Genomic DNA, 20,714 nt, shown 5'->3' with positions numbered 1-20,714 from the left:
TCTAATAATAAGTAGGCTGATTATTCGTAGATCCATGATTGCCATGGAAATGTCACTTATGGCGTTTAATCGCCGTCTTTGTCAAGAAAATGACTAATTGGATAAAATAATACACCGTTCATTCTGTGGCTTATTTCTACAGCAGAAGAACCTGTAAAATCCAAACTCTCATTAATCAAACTGAAAATTCATGAAAAAAAGTATCATTTTCAAAACTAGTTGTACAAATAACTATAATGCGTACTGTATTTTCAATTGAACATAAAACCGCAGTTCATTAGTTTTCACTACACGACCAAGTTTCCTTGTTGCATAAAAACTACCACTGAATGTATAAAGTCCGCACAAGAAATTCTTCGAAAATCGTAGCACAAATCTTCACGCGGCTATATATTCTTCTCCATACGGCAGTGATACGGCTTTCAGTTCGAAATTAACAATGAATTTTTACGCGCTCTCAAAAATGGCGTGCACAACTCTCATGACTTTCCTTGAAAGCTTATCGAAGAATTTTGTGCTACGCCATTTATAAATTTCTGCTTTTACGTTACGTAACTTTGTCTTGGAGGTCTGGCTACGAATTCCGCTCTCCCACCATATTTTTCATTATCTATTCACCGAGCTGAAAAACCGAAACGGCCCCCTCAGAGCACCGTGCTTCGGCTTTTTTTACACGGGTAGATTATAGCGGAGAGTACCCCTCTCATGCTCCGTAGCGAGTAACATTTCGTATTTTCTTGATGGTTAGTTCTGTTCTCTTTCCTTCTGAAGCGGTACACGTATAAAATTTCCTACACCGGCAACTTTTGTAAAATCAAAGAAATCTTTGAAGCCACCACCTGTTACTGTTGTTAAGAAGTACAGGGTGGTCTTTTTAGAGGTCAGGTTTCGTCAAAGTTTTGTAGGTCTGATGTTTTTTGGGCCAATGGTTTCCGAATGCTGCACTAGCCGATTAATTAAGTTGGTAGCGCGAGCCTGTTGCGTCATAAAAACAAACATAATTTCTTGTACGTCACCAAAGGTTTTCGGTAACAAACGATTTGGGGACCATCCCCGAAGGCTGTCTTGTGGCTGTACACTGCCGTGATAAGACCTATGCTCTGCTATGGAGCCTGGTGCCTAGGCTCTCCACTACGGTAGCACTTTTTAGCCAAGCTCAAAAACTTGCATGCACAAGCGCGATGCGAACAGCTCCCACAGCCGCCATTGAGGCCCTTCTGGGCCTGCCTACAGTAAATCTCCACGTGAGAGAGCAGGCCATTCTAGTATCTTTGCACCTGAAAAATAAGGGGTTGCCGAATAGCAGAGGTACTAAGGTGGACCACTCTCAAATTCTGAGCGAATTGCCTATTCTACAAGGGCGACCTGACTCAGTCTCTCCTCAATTCATATTAGGGAAAAGCTACCACATTTTTCTTGATGAGGATGTGGCATCCCAAACGGATATATTCATCTTCACGGATGGATCTAAAACAATGGAAGGAACAGGCACTGGTAATTACTCTAAAGAACGGAACTTCCATATCATCCAACCGCTCGGCAAATTTTGTACTGTATTCCAATCAGAGTTGGTAGGATTAAAGCTCATTGCAACAAAAGTTCTTATGCATAACATAAGGAGCAAAACTATCACAATTTCCAGTGACAGCACAGCTGCCCTACATACACTTGGTCACTGTAAAATTGCATCTAGGTTGGTTCCAAAATGTCACCATGCACTAGAGCAAGTTTTTGCACAGAGCTATCACGAAAGAACCTGAGGTTACTCGTGGGAATACTTTTTGGGCACTGAAAACTAAACAAACACATGTACCTCAGGGGTTTGGTAGAATTGCGTAGACGGCACACCACATACTTTGTGAATATCCCGCTCTAGTTCAACAGAGACGATGCATGTTGGGGGTATCCTCACCGGGCCTCACCTTTCCAGCATCCTTAGGTTCATCTCATGTGTGGATTGGTTTGAGTGACGTAGAAGGGTCGAACGACTCTAGTCAGGGAGGTAGTGCAAAGGGCCCGAATTTGAGGCGTAGGTACGCGTCCCTCCTATCGTAATCCAGAATCCAGATATCTCCAATATGAGAGACAATAGGTCCCTACGGCGCTCGAGTTAATCCACAGTATAGCGGGCTTCCTTACTATCAGGTTGTTCCATCCTACCTACTTCAGTTGTGACAAATTCACCAGAAGGCAGCTTTGGTACACCACACAGTCCCTAAATAGAGACATACATTGCGAGGATTCATTTATTATGATACACCGACACCGAAAAAAGTTCAGCGGCAGAATATGGAACATGACTACTGAAAAAACAATACTCCCCTTCAGCGTAACTTATATTACAAATTTGAGCGAAATATCTCAAAAACTGTAGGAGATATAAAGAAATCTTGAAATTGTAACACCCTGTGGATCGGTAACGAAGGGTTTGCGGATATATGAACTTTTAGTAACAAAATAAGCCAAAGAATTATCCTGTTCCGTATTTACATCATATTTAAGAACACCCTGTATATAAATCTGGTGTCATGGTGTTTGTGGTTGCACTCCTCCGAAACTGCTCGTCCGATACATGAACCGATGACAGAATAATGAATTTTGTGTATACTTGATAGACATGAGAATAGGTTGTAATTTTTAAATTATATTTTATACCGCTTAGGTGACTATATAGTTCACCTTGTGTGCGAGTTAAGCGTATGTCCCATCCAAGAAAATGAGAATTCCCAAAGGTGCTACGATGTTCGCGAGGTCTGCTAGTAGAGTTACAATGTACTACCTTAGGCTTCATCGAATGAATTTTGATAACATTACAGACAATTACTCCAGAAATCAGCTTCTATGTCACAAACCTTTCTAGGAATTTGTCAATCAAATAGGAGGAATATCGACATCCAGCGACCTTTGGACCATTGATTCATGTATCTGCGGGTATGAAACATTACTACCCTTAAACGCAAACGCACATCCTTCTCGCCAAGTTGGCGATTCTTAGTGTGGATTACCTACACGGGTTAAATTGGCGTTTTGGTTGGATGCGCATAATACGTATATGCGCATGAATCATACATCATATAAGAAGGTACATGTTGGAAGCTGAGGTGATAGAACTATGGTGAGACGCAACCAACAGATATCATTAGGCTCAACCATAGATGGGAATATAGTAAAATTACACCTGTAGTTTTAACCATCAGGAACAAATCGTGGCTGGGGTAGGTGACTCTCCATTTAATTATATTATTCAAGCATCTCTGCTTGCCTGCCTTACTGTAAGAGATTAAAGCGTATCTGTATGCCACCTGACGCAACAAAAGCTAATGTTATAATTACTAACGACAATCGCTATTTGTTTTAAAATTAACACGTTACAGAATATTGCTGCTCAATAACTCCTGCAGTAATTTTCAACATGATTTACGATTTGGTTGCCCAAACCGTTACTTTCAAATTAGTACTTAAATTAGCAGTGATGTGAGATTTAAAATGGGCTTTAATGTAATGTAGGTACTGATTCTCGTATATTACGAACCAAAGAACCTATAGATGAAATAGGTACTTTTCACTGTAACGATTGAAAAAAACCTCTACGAAACTAAAGCTCTGACAACAGCTATGGTGTGTGGTAGTCAGATTAGTCGTGAAGGTGGAGGATGCGATCAGCAGAAGGTGACTAAATTTACGATTCTGGCCCGACCTTTGCTGCTCGGCAGCAGATTGTCCGACAAGCTCGCTAAGGCATTACTACAAGCCTCGAGAGGGAGGACATCAATATTACCGATATCGGATCTTATGTCGCATATTTGCTTAAACATTTAAAAAGACAGGAAACGGCGTAATATGGTAGTGTCATTCTATAAAGTTTCAACATTCGCATTGAAAATGTAACCAGTCACCTTTATTTTATTGCAGCGCCCTGCTGACTGTTTCTCTTAATAATTGGATAGAGAAAACGCAAAACTTGATAATCTAACCTTCAACTTGGAAAAAGCCTACAGGGATAATTAAAAAATAAAGGAACGTTTATTGTTGATAAATCTTTTATTAGTCACAGAAATGAACTGGAAAAAATTGTTCAATTAACTTTTATACGTTTTACCCCTGTCAAGTATTCAAAAACCTGTCAGTCATAATCTTGGTAAAATAATTAGTGCATTAAAAAGGCATAACGTCTCCGATTCATAACCGAAAAATAAGCACATCATCGATAAAATCGTTATGAATAGAATATTTAATTAACTTCCATTTTATGTTATTTATAGATCAATTCCGCTTAATTTAAGATTTTAATTTGGTTTATACCTGTATTATGTTACCTCCTAGCAGTATAAATGGTTATATTTTGAATATTGGTACAGCTACTTTTATGCTCTGAAAATTTTGAATTGGTAGCATTTATCGGAATCTTGAATAATTTAATTAATGAAATTGCTGCATATGAAATGTGTTACTGGATATGGTTAATTTATTGCTAAAATTTATAGGTTTTCATATTTCTTTGACAGCTCTTGACATACCTCAAAGGAAAATTTTATCAGTCAATTTGGTTGCACGTGGTGCAAGCAAAATTCTATTAACAACCAAATAGTTGGTAATTTTTTCCCGTTATAAATTGGTTTTAATTTATTTTTTTCTATTTGGTTATTGATGTCGTTTTTGTGTGCTTTCGTCAAAAATTTTACCATGTTTACGCTTTATACACTGTATCTAAGATGTCTATCATGGGGATCTCCGAAAGCATAGAAGATACAAGAATGGTCAAATTAGGGTAAACTTGCGCAATTAAACAGTTACTATCATGCTAAAAATAAAACCGATCACGTACAAAGATATACCAAACAAATCGAAATTTGCGAATTTCCTTTCATTTTTTCTGATACAGATATAAAAAAAAGAAAAAACACTATCTTATTGCTACCATTAAGATCGTCAAACAAAACAAATACATACTGTGTTGAGTCGCATTTTTTATAACAAATACAATAATGTACGGCACAAAAAACCAGAGTTGGAAACTGTTGGTTTCAACAGGATGGTGCACCTACGCGCAACGCCCTAATCGTGTGAGAATACCTATCAGGAAAAATTTTCCGAGAGGTATTCCCCTAAACTTCTCTCAATTTCTTCACAAAGAACTCTCAAGTTCCTCAATGATTTCTTTCTAGTCCTTCTTCAACTTCCTCCAAATTATCATCAAGTTCCTCTGAAGGTTCCAAAAGTTTCCACTCGTTTCTCTTTAATTTCCTCTCGAGTTCACCTTCAATTTCCCACTAGAATTCCCTCAAGTTTCCGATAAATTTTCTTCTCAAAAACTTGCTATGAGACATACTTTTTCTCATCACAAGATAATCCGATGACCATTCTTTGTAAGTTTTCTAATTTACTTCAGTAATCAAGAAAGTTAATATCTTTTTATAAATTATTATCACATTCATCAATTATTGGTACAAGATTATCATATGCCTTCATTACTGTAATACTTATTACGTTGCAGTAATTCGCAGGTCATTGTAATTAAAATAAGAGCGAGAGAGTGAGTTAAATACGTTTGTAACTAGTAACCGAATGTTGAATGACAAAAAACCCTTATAGTAACGTGGAGTAAATATTTAAATCATCCATCGCCGTAAGATAAAGCGTTTATTGTTTTCTTGGGTCACATTTTACAAAGGCGATACCTATAAATATGAGAGTAAATAGTGGGAAAGCAGCATTCGTCAATCGGCGTTACGCAGCGGAAAATTAGCGCCGGTGAAGCTGCGGACGAAGATTTACGTAGAATTGGCAAAGAATAAAGCAAGAATGTTTCTACGGCGGAATATCGGAGAGGATTCTATAACCGGTCCGTGCATAGCACAATTCGAAGGTCAATTTCACTTCCAAATTGAATCTCGGATGTTATCGGATTGAACGTGGGGGTCGCCCAAAGGGCAACTATTTACAACTATAAAATAGTACACTATAAACACCTGCAACAATATACAATTATACACAGGATCGATGAGAGCGCAGGATATTGGGTGCGGGGTTCGTTCAAGTCCTTCAACTTCCACCAAATTCCCTTCAAATTCATCTGACGGTTTCATAAAGTTCCATACAACTCGTTCCTCTTTAATTTCCTCTCGAGTTCAGTTTCAATTTCTCACCAGAATCCCCTCAAGTTTCCGATAAATTTGGATGCGGGCTGGCCTTTAGATCGCGTAGTGGCGGCAGTATCGAGCTTAGTTTCTGTGGACCGTGTATATTGCTCCCTCTCGCGCCTCCCCTGTGAGTAAGGGTGGTTGTTCTCGAGCTTTCCACTATCTACGCCTAATAATGCGTGGTTTGGTGTTACTCCTGTGGTATGGTTACTCAGGCGCTCCGGTTCTTTGCTATGAGGTGCGTCCGGAATCCCTTCTTTATTTATTGGTTACGGCGTTCGACGTGGTTCGCTTGGGGGTACTAGATGGGCGTTGTCCAATGTAGAATCCCCATTTCCGGAGTGCCACGTCCCACGTGACCGAGATGGAGGAACTGGCACCGGTGGTCTTCAAGGTATCGCTTGATCGCCCGCGTCACCGTTCGGCACTTCTCGTTCAAGTGGTATGTAGATTGCGCTGGGGTCAGTTTCGCCCTTGCCTAACTGATGATCCGCCTCCTCTCGGGTGCATCTTAGTATCGGACGACGACCATTCCTTTGCTGCTGGGATCTGTTTGAAAGATGAATGGCTGGTTGAAGTGACAACGACTGTTGTGGCGCCTTTTTTAGTTCTTGGAACGCTTTCTCTGTCGCGGCCGCCTAGGTGAAGTGTGTCCCATTTTTCAGCAGGTGGTTCAGCGGGTATTGTCGTTCCGCGCAGCGGTGCACGCAGTCGCTCAGCCAATTGATAAGGCATAGAAAGCTAAGCAACTGTTTGCGGATTGTGAGTCGTTCGGCGCCGCGCAACGCCTCCACGTGCCGGGAGCGGCTGATTGTCCTCGGCGAAGATTTTGTGCCCTAGATAATAATAATAATAATCCTTTATTTGCTCAACAGAAAGACATAACCTTTCCAATTTCAGAGCAAAAAACAACATTTTACAACTTGCCAGAGTACAATAGAGTTAAAAATACATCAAAAATAAAAAATATGTCTAGTAATATTGATAATAGTACTTAAACTACCGAAACCAATAACAAAAACAGTCAAACAAACAAAGAGAAAAAGAAAAAAATATCTATCGGTCCTCTTAAATAATTACTAAGTGCGACTAATAATACTAAAAGTTTAATTAATCATAATTGATTATAGGAAAAATAATGTTCTATGAAAATATTAAAATTAATTACTGTTAATGTTAATAACCGAGCGTAACATTTCCGGTAAAGAACTGTAATGAAGATCACAATTTTGTGAAATTAAATTAAAATTATAAGAGATTATAAATAAAGGATTTTTGCGCAACAAATTAGATTTAGGAGTGGGGTTTGTAAAGTTACTAGCATTTCTATTAATGCGCACCGGAACGGTGAAGTTTAGGATAAATCAGCTTTGCCATCCCCAACTAGCACTTGTCCATGGATAGTTTCAAATGGTGTTGTTGGAGACGTTTGAGGTCCAGGTGTTCTTCCCAGATTTTTAATAAATAATAATGTCGTGTACACCATCGCAAATTTCCACACATAGCGCGAATACGAGCGAAAAAGCGTGAAATAATTGGTAGTGTTTGGATTCGTATTTTTCGAACGGTTCGCCATCAGTTTGCATACACTATAACCACCTCATCAAGTGGTACACATTTGTATCATTCGCTCGTATTCGGGAAAACTTCAATTCCCGCGAACACGCGTGCTCTGTAGTCACAGCCTAATAACGCAATTTTGGTTTAGGGAAATGCGCTAAAAGCTCTATGTCCAACCATTCGGTTAAAAATTTACCTACAGACGGCCAGACAGACTCGCCACTAAGTTTTCCGCTAATAAATCTCTGATAGAAAAACATATAAAATTTAAGTAGGCAATCTTCCAATAAATAACCTATATGTAAAAATCACATTAAAAAAAAGTCTTCTTCAAAACCCTTCTTCGTCAAAAATCAGGAATCTAGGGTGATATAAATATGCGTTTTTCAGTTTCCATAACAAAATTGATATCACATTGTTGTAGAGTTATTGTTTTAAATATTGCCAAAGAGGGGTGTGTTAACGTTGTGCTTTTTCATTATTAAGGACCGCAGCTCTTCTTTCACTTTGAAATTGACATCTTCTTGTAGAGTGGCATATGAAAGTAAAGAACAAAACGAGTGTACGTCACATCTGGTCGGGATAATAACAGACATTTGCATACAAACGTCTACAAAACTAAACTATTAGATCTAGGATACATAAAATCCTTCGGCCTGTCATTAGTTCCGGAGGTAATAATGTATCATTTAGAGTTTTAAATATTCAGTCCATACACGTTGAAGCACGCATAAAACTGTTCACAAAAAATTGGACCGTTGATGGGTGTTAGACATACCGATCTAAGAATAATAACTGCAGCATTCACAATTGATTGACACGCCTACTATTGTTTTAAATCTCCTGTTGATTGTTTTCAGGTCTATTCCAATAAATAATTGCAGGGCACTAACAGACTAAACGTCTTTTAAGATTTATATACCCCCACCATTTGCCAATTGCCATTGTGTAGGATTTGGTATATGTAACTGATTCGACATTACTAAATGTGGTTTATGTTATTGCTTTTCTCGCCCTTTCGTTGAAAATTACTGACCGGTTTTGCGAACATTTTAAATACATAAAGCAGTTTTTTCCCCTATATAGATGAAGTGGACAGATAAGAAGCGCGTTAAAAATGTGTCGATTGACAAATTGAAATAGCGCACGTCTGCGTCAGTTTATTGGACTGAACGTAAAGCTCTGGTTTCGGTTGGAATAAAATTAACTAGGCAAGGTTAGCGTATGCTCCATAATTACCCTATATCTCATCTACAAAGTGATCTTGATTACTGAAAACCGATTTTTGAATATAAGAGTGGACTTGTTTACGAGTGTTGTGATGGTTACTCTCTAGACACACCTTTAACTATGATAAGGCAGTATTTCCTTTAAATAAACACTCAACCTGCTGGTATATCTTTCAAGATACAATAGGTGTTCGTGTTCCCATCCAGCGTTAAAATCTCCAGATGTCATTTACGTTAAATTGCCACACCTTACTAAGATATAAAAATAGCTTTCTGTTTAAACCTCAAAGCGTAGGGACGTCCGCTATTATATCATTTAAATATATCAACTAAAATAAAACTAACGACTAAGAAGGTGCAATTAAGGCATTCGGGAACGAATTACACAACCCGCCTCTCTGAGTGCGCTTTTTTAAGCCAACGATTTGCTATAAATGAACTTGGCATTAGAAACGCAAACGAAATTTCATGCTTCTTTGTTGTACCTACCAACTAAATTACTTCGACATTTAACCTTAAAGCAATCATTTTTGTGTTACGTAAATAGCGGTTAACATTTTAATTACATTATGTCTGCTACAGATTTTCAGGTAAAAGGACTTGGTTATAGGTTCCTCCTTATGTAAATTATTGTTCCACATCATTTCAGTCAAATTATCGAAGTACACGCTAGCGAAATCGAGCTCATCCAAAACAAACTGTATTACAGTGATGTTTCATAGTCTGACAAAGTATACGATTCTGTCTATTAGGCTGAAAATCAGGGACAAATGAATAATCACAGCATTTATTGTGATACCTACGACTACCTCACGTATGGTATACAGGGTGTAGCATCTAAAACCCATTTACCAAAAAGATGCCGAAAAAGTCTTAGTGCAAAATTATACGCAATTATCGCCGACATGTTTCTAAACTATTTTTGATCACCCGGGGGGTGGTGTACTCCAGTGGCGTATCAAACTTGCAGTTTTTTAAATGAACATCCCATATTTTATTACTGATTTGGAACATACTCGAAAAGTACTTATTTTTGTATGTAATTTGTTATGCCCCTAACATTAACGATTTCGCTGTTAAACCATTTTTCGTCAAAATTTGACAGTTTTTTGAAATGTTTTTTGAGAGAAACTAAATCGCGTAGGTGGTAAGTTTTGAACTAAGGCACAGATTAAAACAGTCACAGTCCCATAATTTTTATTAAGTACTTTATCGAAAAATTTTTGATTGGTACCTTGTCCAAATGTCATATTTTTCAAAAAAATTTTAAATGGCACCCTCCTAAACAAATTATTCCTCTGGGTAGCCAAAACTACAAATTTTCCACTGATATAAACAAAACCCCCACATTCCATAAGAAAATTTCAGAGAAACTCAAATCGAAACGCCAATTTGTAAAAAAAAAATTTCCGAACCCAAGTTAGTGTGCCCTGATGAAACAAAACATGTTGAATTCTCACAATTTACAGTACAGTGTATTGTTTGTTGGCGTCACAAGAGTACACTGGGAGATATCCAGGCAGAACACGCTTTTCAAAAGTTGTTGGATAAATTTACAACTACTGGGAGTACTAATTTTACGCACACTAATATGACGATTGACACCAGCTACCACGAGAACCGGAAATTCATTATCTTCCACCAAAATCGGCGTCCGTTTATCTCTCCTTGCTCGTTTCACACCCCCACTATAGTCTGTCTAAAATTGACGCGAAGTAATAAATGTACCTGATAGACAGAGACAGAGAATCACTTCCATACAAAAATACTATTTCTATTTCACCAATTTATAATTTATTACTTCGCGTCAATTTTAGACAGACTATAGCTGTAAATCTAACCAACACCTGTTGAAACACGCGTGGATCTGAATGTGTTCTGCGAGTATATCTCCCAGCCAGTGGCGGTTTCTCAATAAGTGCACATGAGCACGTGCACTCCCAAAAATCATTTTAAAAAAACGAAAACAATAACAATCCTATTTATGTATTTAACATTCTTGCACGTTCGTATCTCGCAATAAAAATAGTTCACTTATCTTATCTGAAATGCAAAACCTAACGGGTAAGGTACACTGACACACCGCTGAACGTGTATTAAGAATTATTCCCATTCCGCCTTCCTGTGCAGTGCACGATTAGCTACGATCTCTGATTCGTTCAAACGCTACGTCGCCTTTCCCCGTGCGCCCCGCGAAGGTCCAAGTTGTAAAGTATAGCAAGAGCACACTCTCATTGTGAACCAGTATTCGCCGGACTACGAAGTAGGGCTTGTTGATCGTTTCGGTTTTAACAAGTAACGTTGCGACGTTACCGTTCATTGTTTAAAGACAATTATTAAATTTAATTTACTAAAATTAGAAGATCAAATTAAAATAAAAAATGCGGGTCGCCCAAAACCGAGTTTGGAAATATCGAAAATCAATTAAGGAAGTCGGGATTATAAACGATCGTTTAAAATAGACATGTATGAAAAAACTGGCTGGTTTGCGGTTGTACCTTTAACAATAGTCTATTGTTTTCCGTGTTTGTTGTTTGGTGATGAGCTCGGTGATGAGGCATGAGAATGGACAAAGAATGGCGTTACAGACTTAGTGCATTTATCCGAAAAAAATAAAAAATATCAATCTTCAAAGGCACATCATATATCTGCTAAATTGAGATTTAATTTATTAGGTAAGCAAGAAAGGCAGCAGTTAAATAGTGCATACCGTTTGAGTATCGAAAAACGTAATGAGGAAGTAAAAAAGAACAGGTATGTTTTACCCAAATTATAGACCGTATAAAATTTTGTGGTGCTTTGGAACTTGCTCTCCGCAACCATTGACAAATCGAGAAAATTCAATAAACCCTGGAGTATTTAGAGGTCTCATCAATACGCTTTTTATGCCATTTAATAGGCCCAAAAAACTTCGTGTTGCGGTGACACTCAAAAAATTTTCGCCTCCGGCTTTTTGCCCGTGGTCCCATTTTTAAATTGTGCACCCCCAAGACACACCACTACGCGCCGCCACTGCTCCCAGCCAGCGTATACACTCGTGAGTCGTGACGCCAACAAACAATTCCGGTAACGGTTTCTAAGAAGAAACACTATATCAACTATTCTTGTTTGTTTGGAGTTTCGAACATTTTTGCGACGTTGATTAAAAAACAATCATACATTGCCGATACTGTACTGTTAATTGTGAGAATTGAACATCTTTTGTTTCATCATGGCATACTTGGGTTCGAAAAATAACTTTTTAAAAAATTGGCTTTTTGATTTGGTTTTTCTCTGAAATTTTCTTATGGAAATATGTTTTGTTTATATCAGTGGAAAATTTGTGGTTTTGGCTAGCCCGAGGTATCATTTGTTTAGGAGGATGCAATTTGACATTTCTAAAAAGCATTACATTTGGCGAAAGTCAATCAAAAATTTTATTTTTTCCATAAAATACCTAAAAAAATTATGTGACTGTGACTGTCTTAACCCGTGCCTCAGTTCAAAACTTACCGCCTGCGCGATTTAGTTTCTCCCAAAAAAAATTTCGAAAAACTGTCAAAATTTTGACGAAAAAAGGTTATAACAGCGAAATCGTTGGGTATGTTGCATAAAAAAATATTACCTTTCAAGTAGATTCCAAATCAGGAATAAAATATGGGGTGTTCTATTTAAAAAAAATGCAGCACGCCCCTGGTGATCAAACACATTTTAGAAATATGGCGATGGTAATTGAGTACAATTTTGCTTTAAGGCTTTTGTCAATAACTTTTATGGTAAAGGAATTATATGACCCGAGGGGTCTTAGGTGCTACATCCTGTCAGTATAGGGACATGGTTTCACAGTTCCAAATATATAGGTAGCAACATAATTGTACAAAAAAATATTAATTGATTATATGTACAGTGTGTAAAGCGATGGGCCCTGTTGATGATATGATATGAAGATATAAAAAGGGTAAAAACGGTTTATTTTAAATATTTTTAAGTAAAATCCAGTGGAATAGTAAAAAATGTTGCCCGCTATTTTCGGGTACGGACGTTTCGCCCCCGCCGTTTCGCCCCCGACCGTTTCGCCCCCGCCCTTTCATCCCCAGCCGGTTCGCCCCTAAACCGTTTCGCCCCCGAACCATTTCGCCCCCAGAGTTGTACCCCTACATTTAACCATTGGCCCGACACGTTAAAACTGTATACTTGAACGGGCAGAACGTGCCCACTGGACCCTGTGCATTTTCATTGCTTGTATTCATCTATTAATTGCGTACCTACTGAAATTATTGAATTGTTTATAAATAAGCACAATGATCAGCAAGAATTTTATTTTTATTGTTTTAGCAGGTTACATATAAATATAAAAATAAGATATCTTAACATATTTCGCTGTACAATCGGAACAATTTCAAAATTCGAAGTTGTACGCTATCCCATGCAAATAATCGGTAAGATGGCGATCTTCAAAATCTTCAACGATTCTTTTGATTCGAGCTGATATTGCAACATACTTCTTGTTTCTTGGATTTCCTTGATTTCCTGCAATGGATTGTATTATTTCGTAATTATGAATACCTTGCTGCTTCCGCAAACATTCAATAAAACGAAAAATATTTGGAAATTGGGACCCACAAGTTTCTTGAAAAGCGCGGTGCCATCCCTCCACGTGATTATTTGTGCGATGTTGGTCGTTAAGAGTGCGCTGATAAACATTCCAAATTTGAGTTGGAAATAGTGGAATTTGACGCCCACGACGTAGTCTTCGACCAATATATGTGTCTTCGAAATAATTCGCTATGGGTACAGCCTCTTCAGGAAATCCTTCGGTTTCAAGTAATTCGGTGAATGAGTCGCTTACGTTATGTTCAGGAACAAACGCCAAAGCAGGAATCATTCTAATCCATCGAGCGAACTCATGGTCATTCTCGTAGCGAGCTTTGAGGCCTTCACTTTGCACCTTTCTCCAAACGGATTGCGATAAATGGAAAAAACATCCAGTCTTTAAAATACCTGGAAACTCCAATTCAAATGCTTGCATGGCAGCGAGTTCGAAATCCGTCATGAGTTGAGTTGGTTGCAGTCCAGGTTGCAAACGTTTCAATTGTTGTAAAAATGTAACATACGTAGCTCTTGTTTTATTCGGTAAGAGAGCGTACACTAGCGGAACAACGGCACTGTTTTTGATGGCGTGGAGGGTGTAAAGTTGTTCAAAAATAGCTGGTGCGGTACTGAACGTGCCATCTGCAAACCATTCTTGACTTTGGGCCAAAAGATGAAGGTTGCTTCTGGTTGAAAAGATGAGGATCCTTCCTGGCATCAGTTGATTCTCCGAATCGTACATTAGAAACTGTTGCACTTCACCATCAATAACGATTTCACTAAAACCTCGGGGAATCACCAATTCTTGCATATTTCTTGGAAGCGCAGGTGCTTCTTCATCTCGTCTGGCTCTGCGGATCGTTTTCTTCAATGCATCCTTTTTTGGCATGATTGCAGCAACATCTGCGTGAGCTTGTGGGATGACATTTGCTATAATTTGATGTGGGCTCTCCTGTGTCGTTGCGGCACGCTCCTTTACCGTCGTAACCAATCGAATGGCTGCTGGCCTGGCAGCTTGTGCTGCATGGTTATGATGCGTAACTGTTTTCACCACTTCACCATCTTTTCCGTTTGTCCATACTCGACCCTTGCAGCTTGATCGGAGTTCGCGCACCCATATCCCATGTTCTCCATTTTTTGTTTTTTTGGAGAAAACGTAAATGTGGTTTTCATGGACAAGTTTGTTCTTATTTCGCTTTGATAAAACGTGGTCCGCCATTGCTATCAATACGAGATGACTAAACGAGCCGTCACGAAACACACAATACAAATGATTGGACAATACTTATTACTGGCTTTTATAGCATTTTCGAATGTCGATTATCAATATTTCAGGTACTTAATGGTTGTGGAAGACGTAATTACAAAGAAATTAAAGTTTAGTATTAATTATAAGCATATTTGCTCTCTAAAATCACAAATTTTGCGTACAACAATGAGAAGAATGTTTACATAATTAATTTCGGTCATTAGGCCAGTCATTAGAAAGAGTGTATACACTTTCTAAAATTTTCAAATTCGCAGTCATGAATATATAATTACTCTGATTACAGAGCAATTAAAGTTTGGTGTCAATTATGCAACATATTCGGTGTCCAAAATTACAAATTTTCAATATGAGCCATTACAATTCTTGCTGATCATTGTGCTTATTTATAAACAATTCAATAATTTCAGTAGGTACGCAATTAATAGATGAATACAAGCAATGAAAATGCACTGGGTCCAGTGGGCACGTTCTGCCCGTTTAAGTATACAGTTTTAACGTGTCGGGCAAATGGTTAAATGTAGGGGTACAACTCTGGGGGCGAAACGGTTCGGGGGCGAAACGGTTTAGGGGCGAACCGGCTGGGGATGAAACGGCGGGGGCGAAACGGTCGGGGGCGAAACGGCGGGGGCGAAACGTCCGTAAAGCGCTATTTTAGAGGGTAAAACGTAAAAACGGTTTATTTTAAATATTTTCACGTAGAATCCACTGACAGTAAGAAAATTTTTGCCCACCATTCCTGATGTGATTTGACCCAAAGTCAAATACAACACTCTGTATGTCTTAACGTACACGTTTTGCATTATTTATGCTGATTACATTGCTGTATCACAAGACGGACGGACGGACAAAACGCAAAAAATAGCACATTTTTTTTAATTCTTAAAAGATGCGCTAAAAATGGGAAGAATCACATGACTCTAAAAATCTAAAAATTTAAATTAAAAGATTGTGAAGAATCTTTTTTGTGGTTCTAAAAAATCGGTAAGTTATCATATAAATCTTAAGATCCTGATGCAAATGCAAAATTAACAAGTAGTGAAGAATCTGAAACATGTTCTACTGACAGCGTCACGTCATACAAATGTCAGTGGCAACGGAGACTTTTTGAGACGTCTAAAATGTCAAACTATTATGTCATGTATGAGAAATGTCATGTTTTATTGACGTTTGAAGAAAAAATAAATATATTACCGAAAGTTGCATATGTCCAGAGATGGGTAAAATACTTTTCAAAATCTACTTAAAATAGAAAATACAAAATAAGAAATGCTAACTTATTTTAAATACAAGATACTAAATAGGTTTGGTATTTCAATTTAAAATACCAAATAGAAAATAAGTATGTCAACTAAATATTTCAAATAAGTACCTATCTCCCCGTTACATTGAAGGTTATTATTATAATATTCATAAAGCAAGGCGAGTAACTTCAGCGCTGTGATTTTCTCTACTAGAAGCATCTATGGTTAAAGTGTCAAAGAAAATCTTGATAAATAAAGAAGATGGCACTGACTGCGCATGCGCCCATCTAATTTTTGCAATATCAGTTATGTTTGCCTTTAAGGGTCCTCTATACATCCCGACGAGATTTGAAACGATCGGAGCGCCCACTAGTGTAGCTAAGTAAAAGTTGTTTTACCTGAATAGTTAAACTGCCAAAGGCAAGGTCACATGTCTTTGAGGGATTCCAAATTACATTACATAAATTAATTTAATTATAATTGCTGTACATTTCTAAACCTTCTCTTTATCTTCAACAGCAAATAATTTGGAATTTTCTAATGACACTCACAAAATTGTAAAGGGGCAATACCGGATTTACCACCCGAACTGAAGGTTACTAGTAATGAAGAAATTAAAAACAATTAGGTAACGAGTTTTCATCCGCCCATTTAAAGAAATTATGGTATACCTACCTAACCCTTTAATGGAAATTTAATCCAACGGTAATTATTTATATTGATGCATTACTATTTTTCTCTGCTAATTTCATATTTAAAACCACTTTCATCAGTGACTTACACTCATTATTTAGTGCGCTAATTTGTTTGTTTTAAAATTTTTTAATATGCCGAAGTGTATGGGGAGTTTGTCACGAAGTTTAAAAAGTCGAAAATCCGCAATGAAGAAATTGTCGCAAAGGTAAGTAATTACACTTACTATATATAATTAATAAACGTAATAAAAAAGTAGCCAAAATCGTTCATTATAGAGTAAGGGGGTTGATTTACTATTCATGTGTTACATATTTTTTGGGCATGGACTTTATGAGTATGCGTATTCAATATATTTTTGTCTGTAGGAGATGGAATTCTATAATGCCCAAAATGGACCAAGTAGTCCCCACAACAGTGCCTCTTTGCAGTTCAAATGATGTTGATAACAATTCTTCTGATAAAACTGGGCCACCTGATTATTTAAGCAAAGGTGAAGAAGAAGCAGTTGTTAGTACTAGTTGTTATAATAGTGATTCTGATACGGAGTTGGACGAACTAGTCCTTGAACTTGAACCTGAACCAATAGCGTCCTGTAGTTATGACAATATAGATAGCAACTTTGTCAATGCAACTGATCCATTTCACAATTTCAACAAAGATGACGAGGAAGTAATTACTACCATTAGCGGCGATTCTAGTGACGGCACTGATATCTCCAATGAGACAGATCTGGATGTTATCAAACCAAAAAAAAGTAATTGCTTAGTAAGGCGGCGCATAATTGAAATAAAATATTTTCTGGACGAATTAAGATCTTTGAAACACAAAGGTAAGTACATTTAAAACTAAAATTAATAGAGATATAATGCTAATATGTATTTCTGTTTTAGGGTTTGACTGTTCTTTTTTTGATATGGAGGTTTTATCCGAAAAAATTGAAGGATTTCAAAGTAAAATATCATTTAAATGCAACGTTTGTAATATTGTCCAAATTGTTAATACAGAAAATCCGAATAAGAAGGATTTTCCAACAAATTGTGCCGTTGTCGCTGGAGCAATATCAATTGGGGTTGGATATTCTCAAATAAACGAGTTTGTATCATGTTTAAACATTCCAAATATGTCCAATGCAACATATTTACGCTATCACTCTAATTTGAGTAAAAATATACACGACGAAAACATTAAACTAATGAATACCGCTGCCCAAGAGGAAAGAAGGTTGGCTGTTGAATCTGGCCACGTATCTGAACAAGGTGTTCCTATAATTCCAGTGATTGTGGATGGCGCATGGAGTAAACGTTCCTATCGTACAAACTACAATGCTTTATCTGGAGTTGTAAGTACTTTTTTCTATGTTACTGAAAACATTATATTTGCTTCTTTCTAGGCCTGTATAATTGGAGCGAAAACTAAGAAAATTCTTTACATGGGGGTTAAAAATAAATACTGTTTCGTCTGTACTAGGGCAAGTACTCCAGTAGAACATTCTTGTTTCAAAAATTGGGATAGAAGTTCCACGGCAATGGAAGCTGAAATAATCGCCGAAGGGTTTCAATCATCTATTAAAAGTCATAATTTGATCTATGGCAAAATTATTGGGGATGGGGACAGCACTGTATATAAAAAAGTTGTTGAGGTATCCCCATATGGACCAACTTTTGTTGTAGAGAAAATTGAATGCCGAAATCACCTCATTAGGAATTACATAAATAAAATTTCAGAATTGTCCAAAGATACCAAATTCCCCATTCATCTCAGGAGAATAGTAACTAATACAGATGTTTTGGGTCGCTTCCGAAACGCGATAACGAAAGCTATTGCCTTTAGAAAACAGGGTCCTGATGCTGAAAATACAAAAGTCGCTCTTTTAAAAAAAGATATTGAAAATGGGCCAAATCATATATTTGGGGACCACTCTAATTGCGACGGTTACTTCTGTTCTGGAAATAAAGATCAGGTAATGATATTGACGCATTGTTGCACAGAATAATTTTACGTTATTTGTATCTGTTTAGGAAAATTTAGTACCTACATTAAAATTGTCTGGTATTTTTGAACCAATTGTCACTGCAAATCGTAGACTAGCAAATAATGCTGCTAGTTTGTTACAAGATGTAGACACAAATGCAGCCGAAAGCTACAATTCCGTCGTTGCCAAATTTGTCGGTGGGAAGCGGATCAATTATTCCTTAAAAAACTCTTACCAGACTAGATGTGAGGCGGCTTCGATTTCATACAACACTGGTGGTGGTTTTCTTGCAAAAGTTCAAGAAAGAATGTGTGGTACTATTGATCATTATACCCGTATATTTCACGAGCGGAAGATGCGAATGTTACATGTAAATAGAAGTAAGTTGGTATTATTTCATTAATTTCTTTTTAATTAGGAGTAATATTTTTCTAGAAAAAGCACCGAAAAGAAAACATTTTGCTACAGCAGACAGTCATTATGGGCCTAGCGCAAACCAACCAGAGGAGGACATGGGCTCAGAATTGTATAAAAAAAAACGTCAAGAGTTCCTAGAAGTTTTACGATGTGCGGACAAGAAAAAGATTTGTATGGAAACGGCATCGCAATCAAAGTCCAACCTTTGGTATCAAGAGCGCAAAAAACGAATTACCGCTTCAAATTTTGGCAGAGTTTGTAAACTACGCAAAACAACTTCCACCGCTAAGCTAGTTTCACAGTTGCTTTACACTACATTTGCCGGTAACAGTAGTACAACATTTGGTTTGGAAAATGAAGAAACGGCAATTAAATTATTTCAAAATGCTCATAACGTCAGTGTAACGCAAAGTGGTTTGGTAATTGATGATGAATTACCATATTTGGCTTGCTCCCCGGATGGATTAGTGGGTAACAATTGTATAATAGAAATCAAATGTTCACCAAAAAGTGGGCCCTTATCTCCATTGGAAGGCGCAAAACAAAAAAAAATTGATTTTTGTGTAATTGAAAATGGCAAACTTACACTCAAACGAAGTCATAATTACTATTACCAAATACAAGGCGCATTGCATATTTGTAAAAAACAACTGTGTTATTTTATAATATATACATTAGGAGGATTACATGTGGAAACCATTGAACGGTAAGCTAAGTTCTAATTTTCAAACAAAAACAATAAAATTATTTTGTAGCGATGACGATTTTTGGGAAACGAAGATGAAAGAAAAATTGGCCGACTTTTATTTTAATTCGTTACTGCCAGAAATTATCGATCCTAGGAGATGCCGCCAACTTCAATTGCGAGATATTTATAGCAAAATCTAATAGCTTTTTTTATTGTCATTGTTGTCATTTTAATAAAACATATACAATTTTAATTGAAGGTAATAATTACTAGGTGTTTTAATTTAGCTGCTTATTAGTGATTAAATAATACAATGTGTCTAATGATACCATTATTTTTCTGCAATACAATACAATTTTCAGGTAAGTGAGTAGGTGCAACTAATTAGCATTCCATTTACCTCTTGTAATACTTTGGGAATTCCCTAATCCCTCTTACACATTTCAACTTTTAGCCTGAAGGCAATGTGTCATTTCGGATTTTTATGCAGATTTCATCAAACTTTTACTCCTCATAACGCAATTAATAAAAAAGTTGAAAAGAATTGCTCAATATGTAGCAATTCTAACGCTTAATTCGAACTTATTGTCGGAAAGATTTTTTTGATAACTTCATTGGTTCGCTAGATCCGTTAATTACATAAAAAACGTAAAAAAACGATCCGGCAAAATTTTCGCCGCACCGTGTACATTAATATCCAGGTTCTAGAAATTTGTAGACTTCAACCCTGATGACGTTATGAGGGTCGAAAGTTTGTAAAAGCATGATGGGTTGCCTAACCCCTCTATAGAGGACCCTTAACAGAAGCATCTGTTATTAAATTTTCAAAAAGATATCTCGATAAATAACGTTGATATTGCGCATCCTGCGCATGCGCGCATTAATCTGATGTTAGAAAATGCGATACGTTTGCTTACACTAAAAGCAACTTT

At 37.2% G+C, this 20,714-nt stretch overlaps 2 protein-coding genes across 2 annotated transcripts; one reads left to right on the top strand and one right to left on the bottom strand.

Annotated features, from left to right (window-relative positions):
* Nucleotides 1–13,307: 13,307 nt before the first annotated feature.
* Nucleotides 13,308–14,717, bottom strand: LOC116166442. The gene has a single exon (XM_031481393.1). It carries the CDS (start codon nucleotides 14,715–14,717, stop codon nucleotides 13,308–13,310), a length of 1,410 nt encoding a protein of 469 aa, XP_031337253.1.
* Nucleotides 14,718–16,346: 1,629 nt separating this feature from the next.
* On the top strand, nucleotides 16,347–20,035 carry LOC116166441. The gene is made up of 7 exons (XM_031481392.1): nucleotides 16,347–16,910; nucleotides 17,071–17,534; nucleotides 17,596–18,044; nucleotides 18,096–18,665; nucleotides 18,724–19,057; nucleotides 19,113–19,800; nucleotides 19,850–20,035. Exons 1-7 carry the CDS (start codon nucleotides 16,837–16,839, stop codon nucleotides 19,980–19,982), a joined length of 2,712 nt encoding a protein of 903 aa, XP_031337252.1. The 5' UTR covers nucleotides 16,347–16,836; the 3' UTR covers nucleotides 19,983–20,035.
* The last annotated feature ends 679 nt before the right edge of the window (nucleotides 20,036–20,714 follow it).

This window comes from Photinus pyralis, unplaced genomic scaffold, assembly GCF_008802855.1.
Source record: "Photinus pyralis isolate 1611_PpyrPB1 unplaced genomic scaffold, Ppyr1.3 Ppyr1.4_LG3b, whole genome shotgun sequence".
Taxonomy (NCBI): Eukaryota; Metazoa; Arthropoda; class Insecta; order Coleoptera; family Lampyridae; genus Photinus; species Photinus pyralis.
This window is presented reverse-complemented; position numbering and strand designations above follow the sequence as displayed.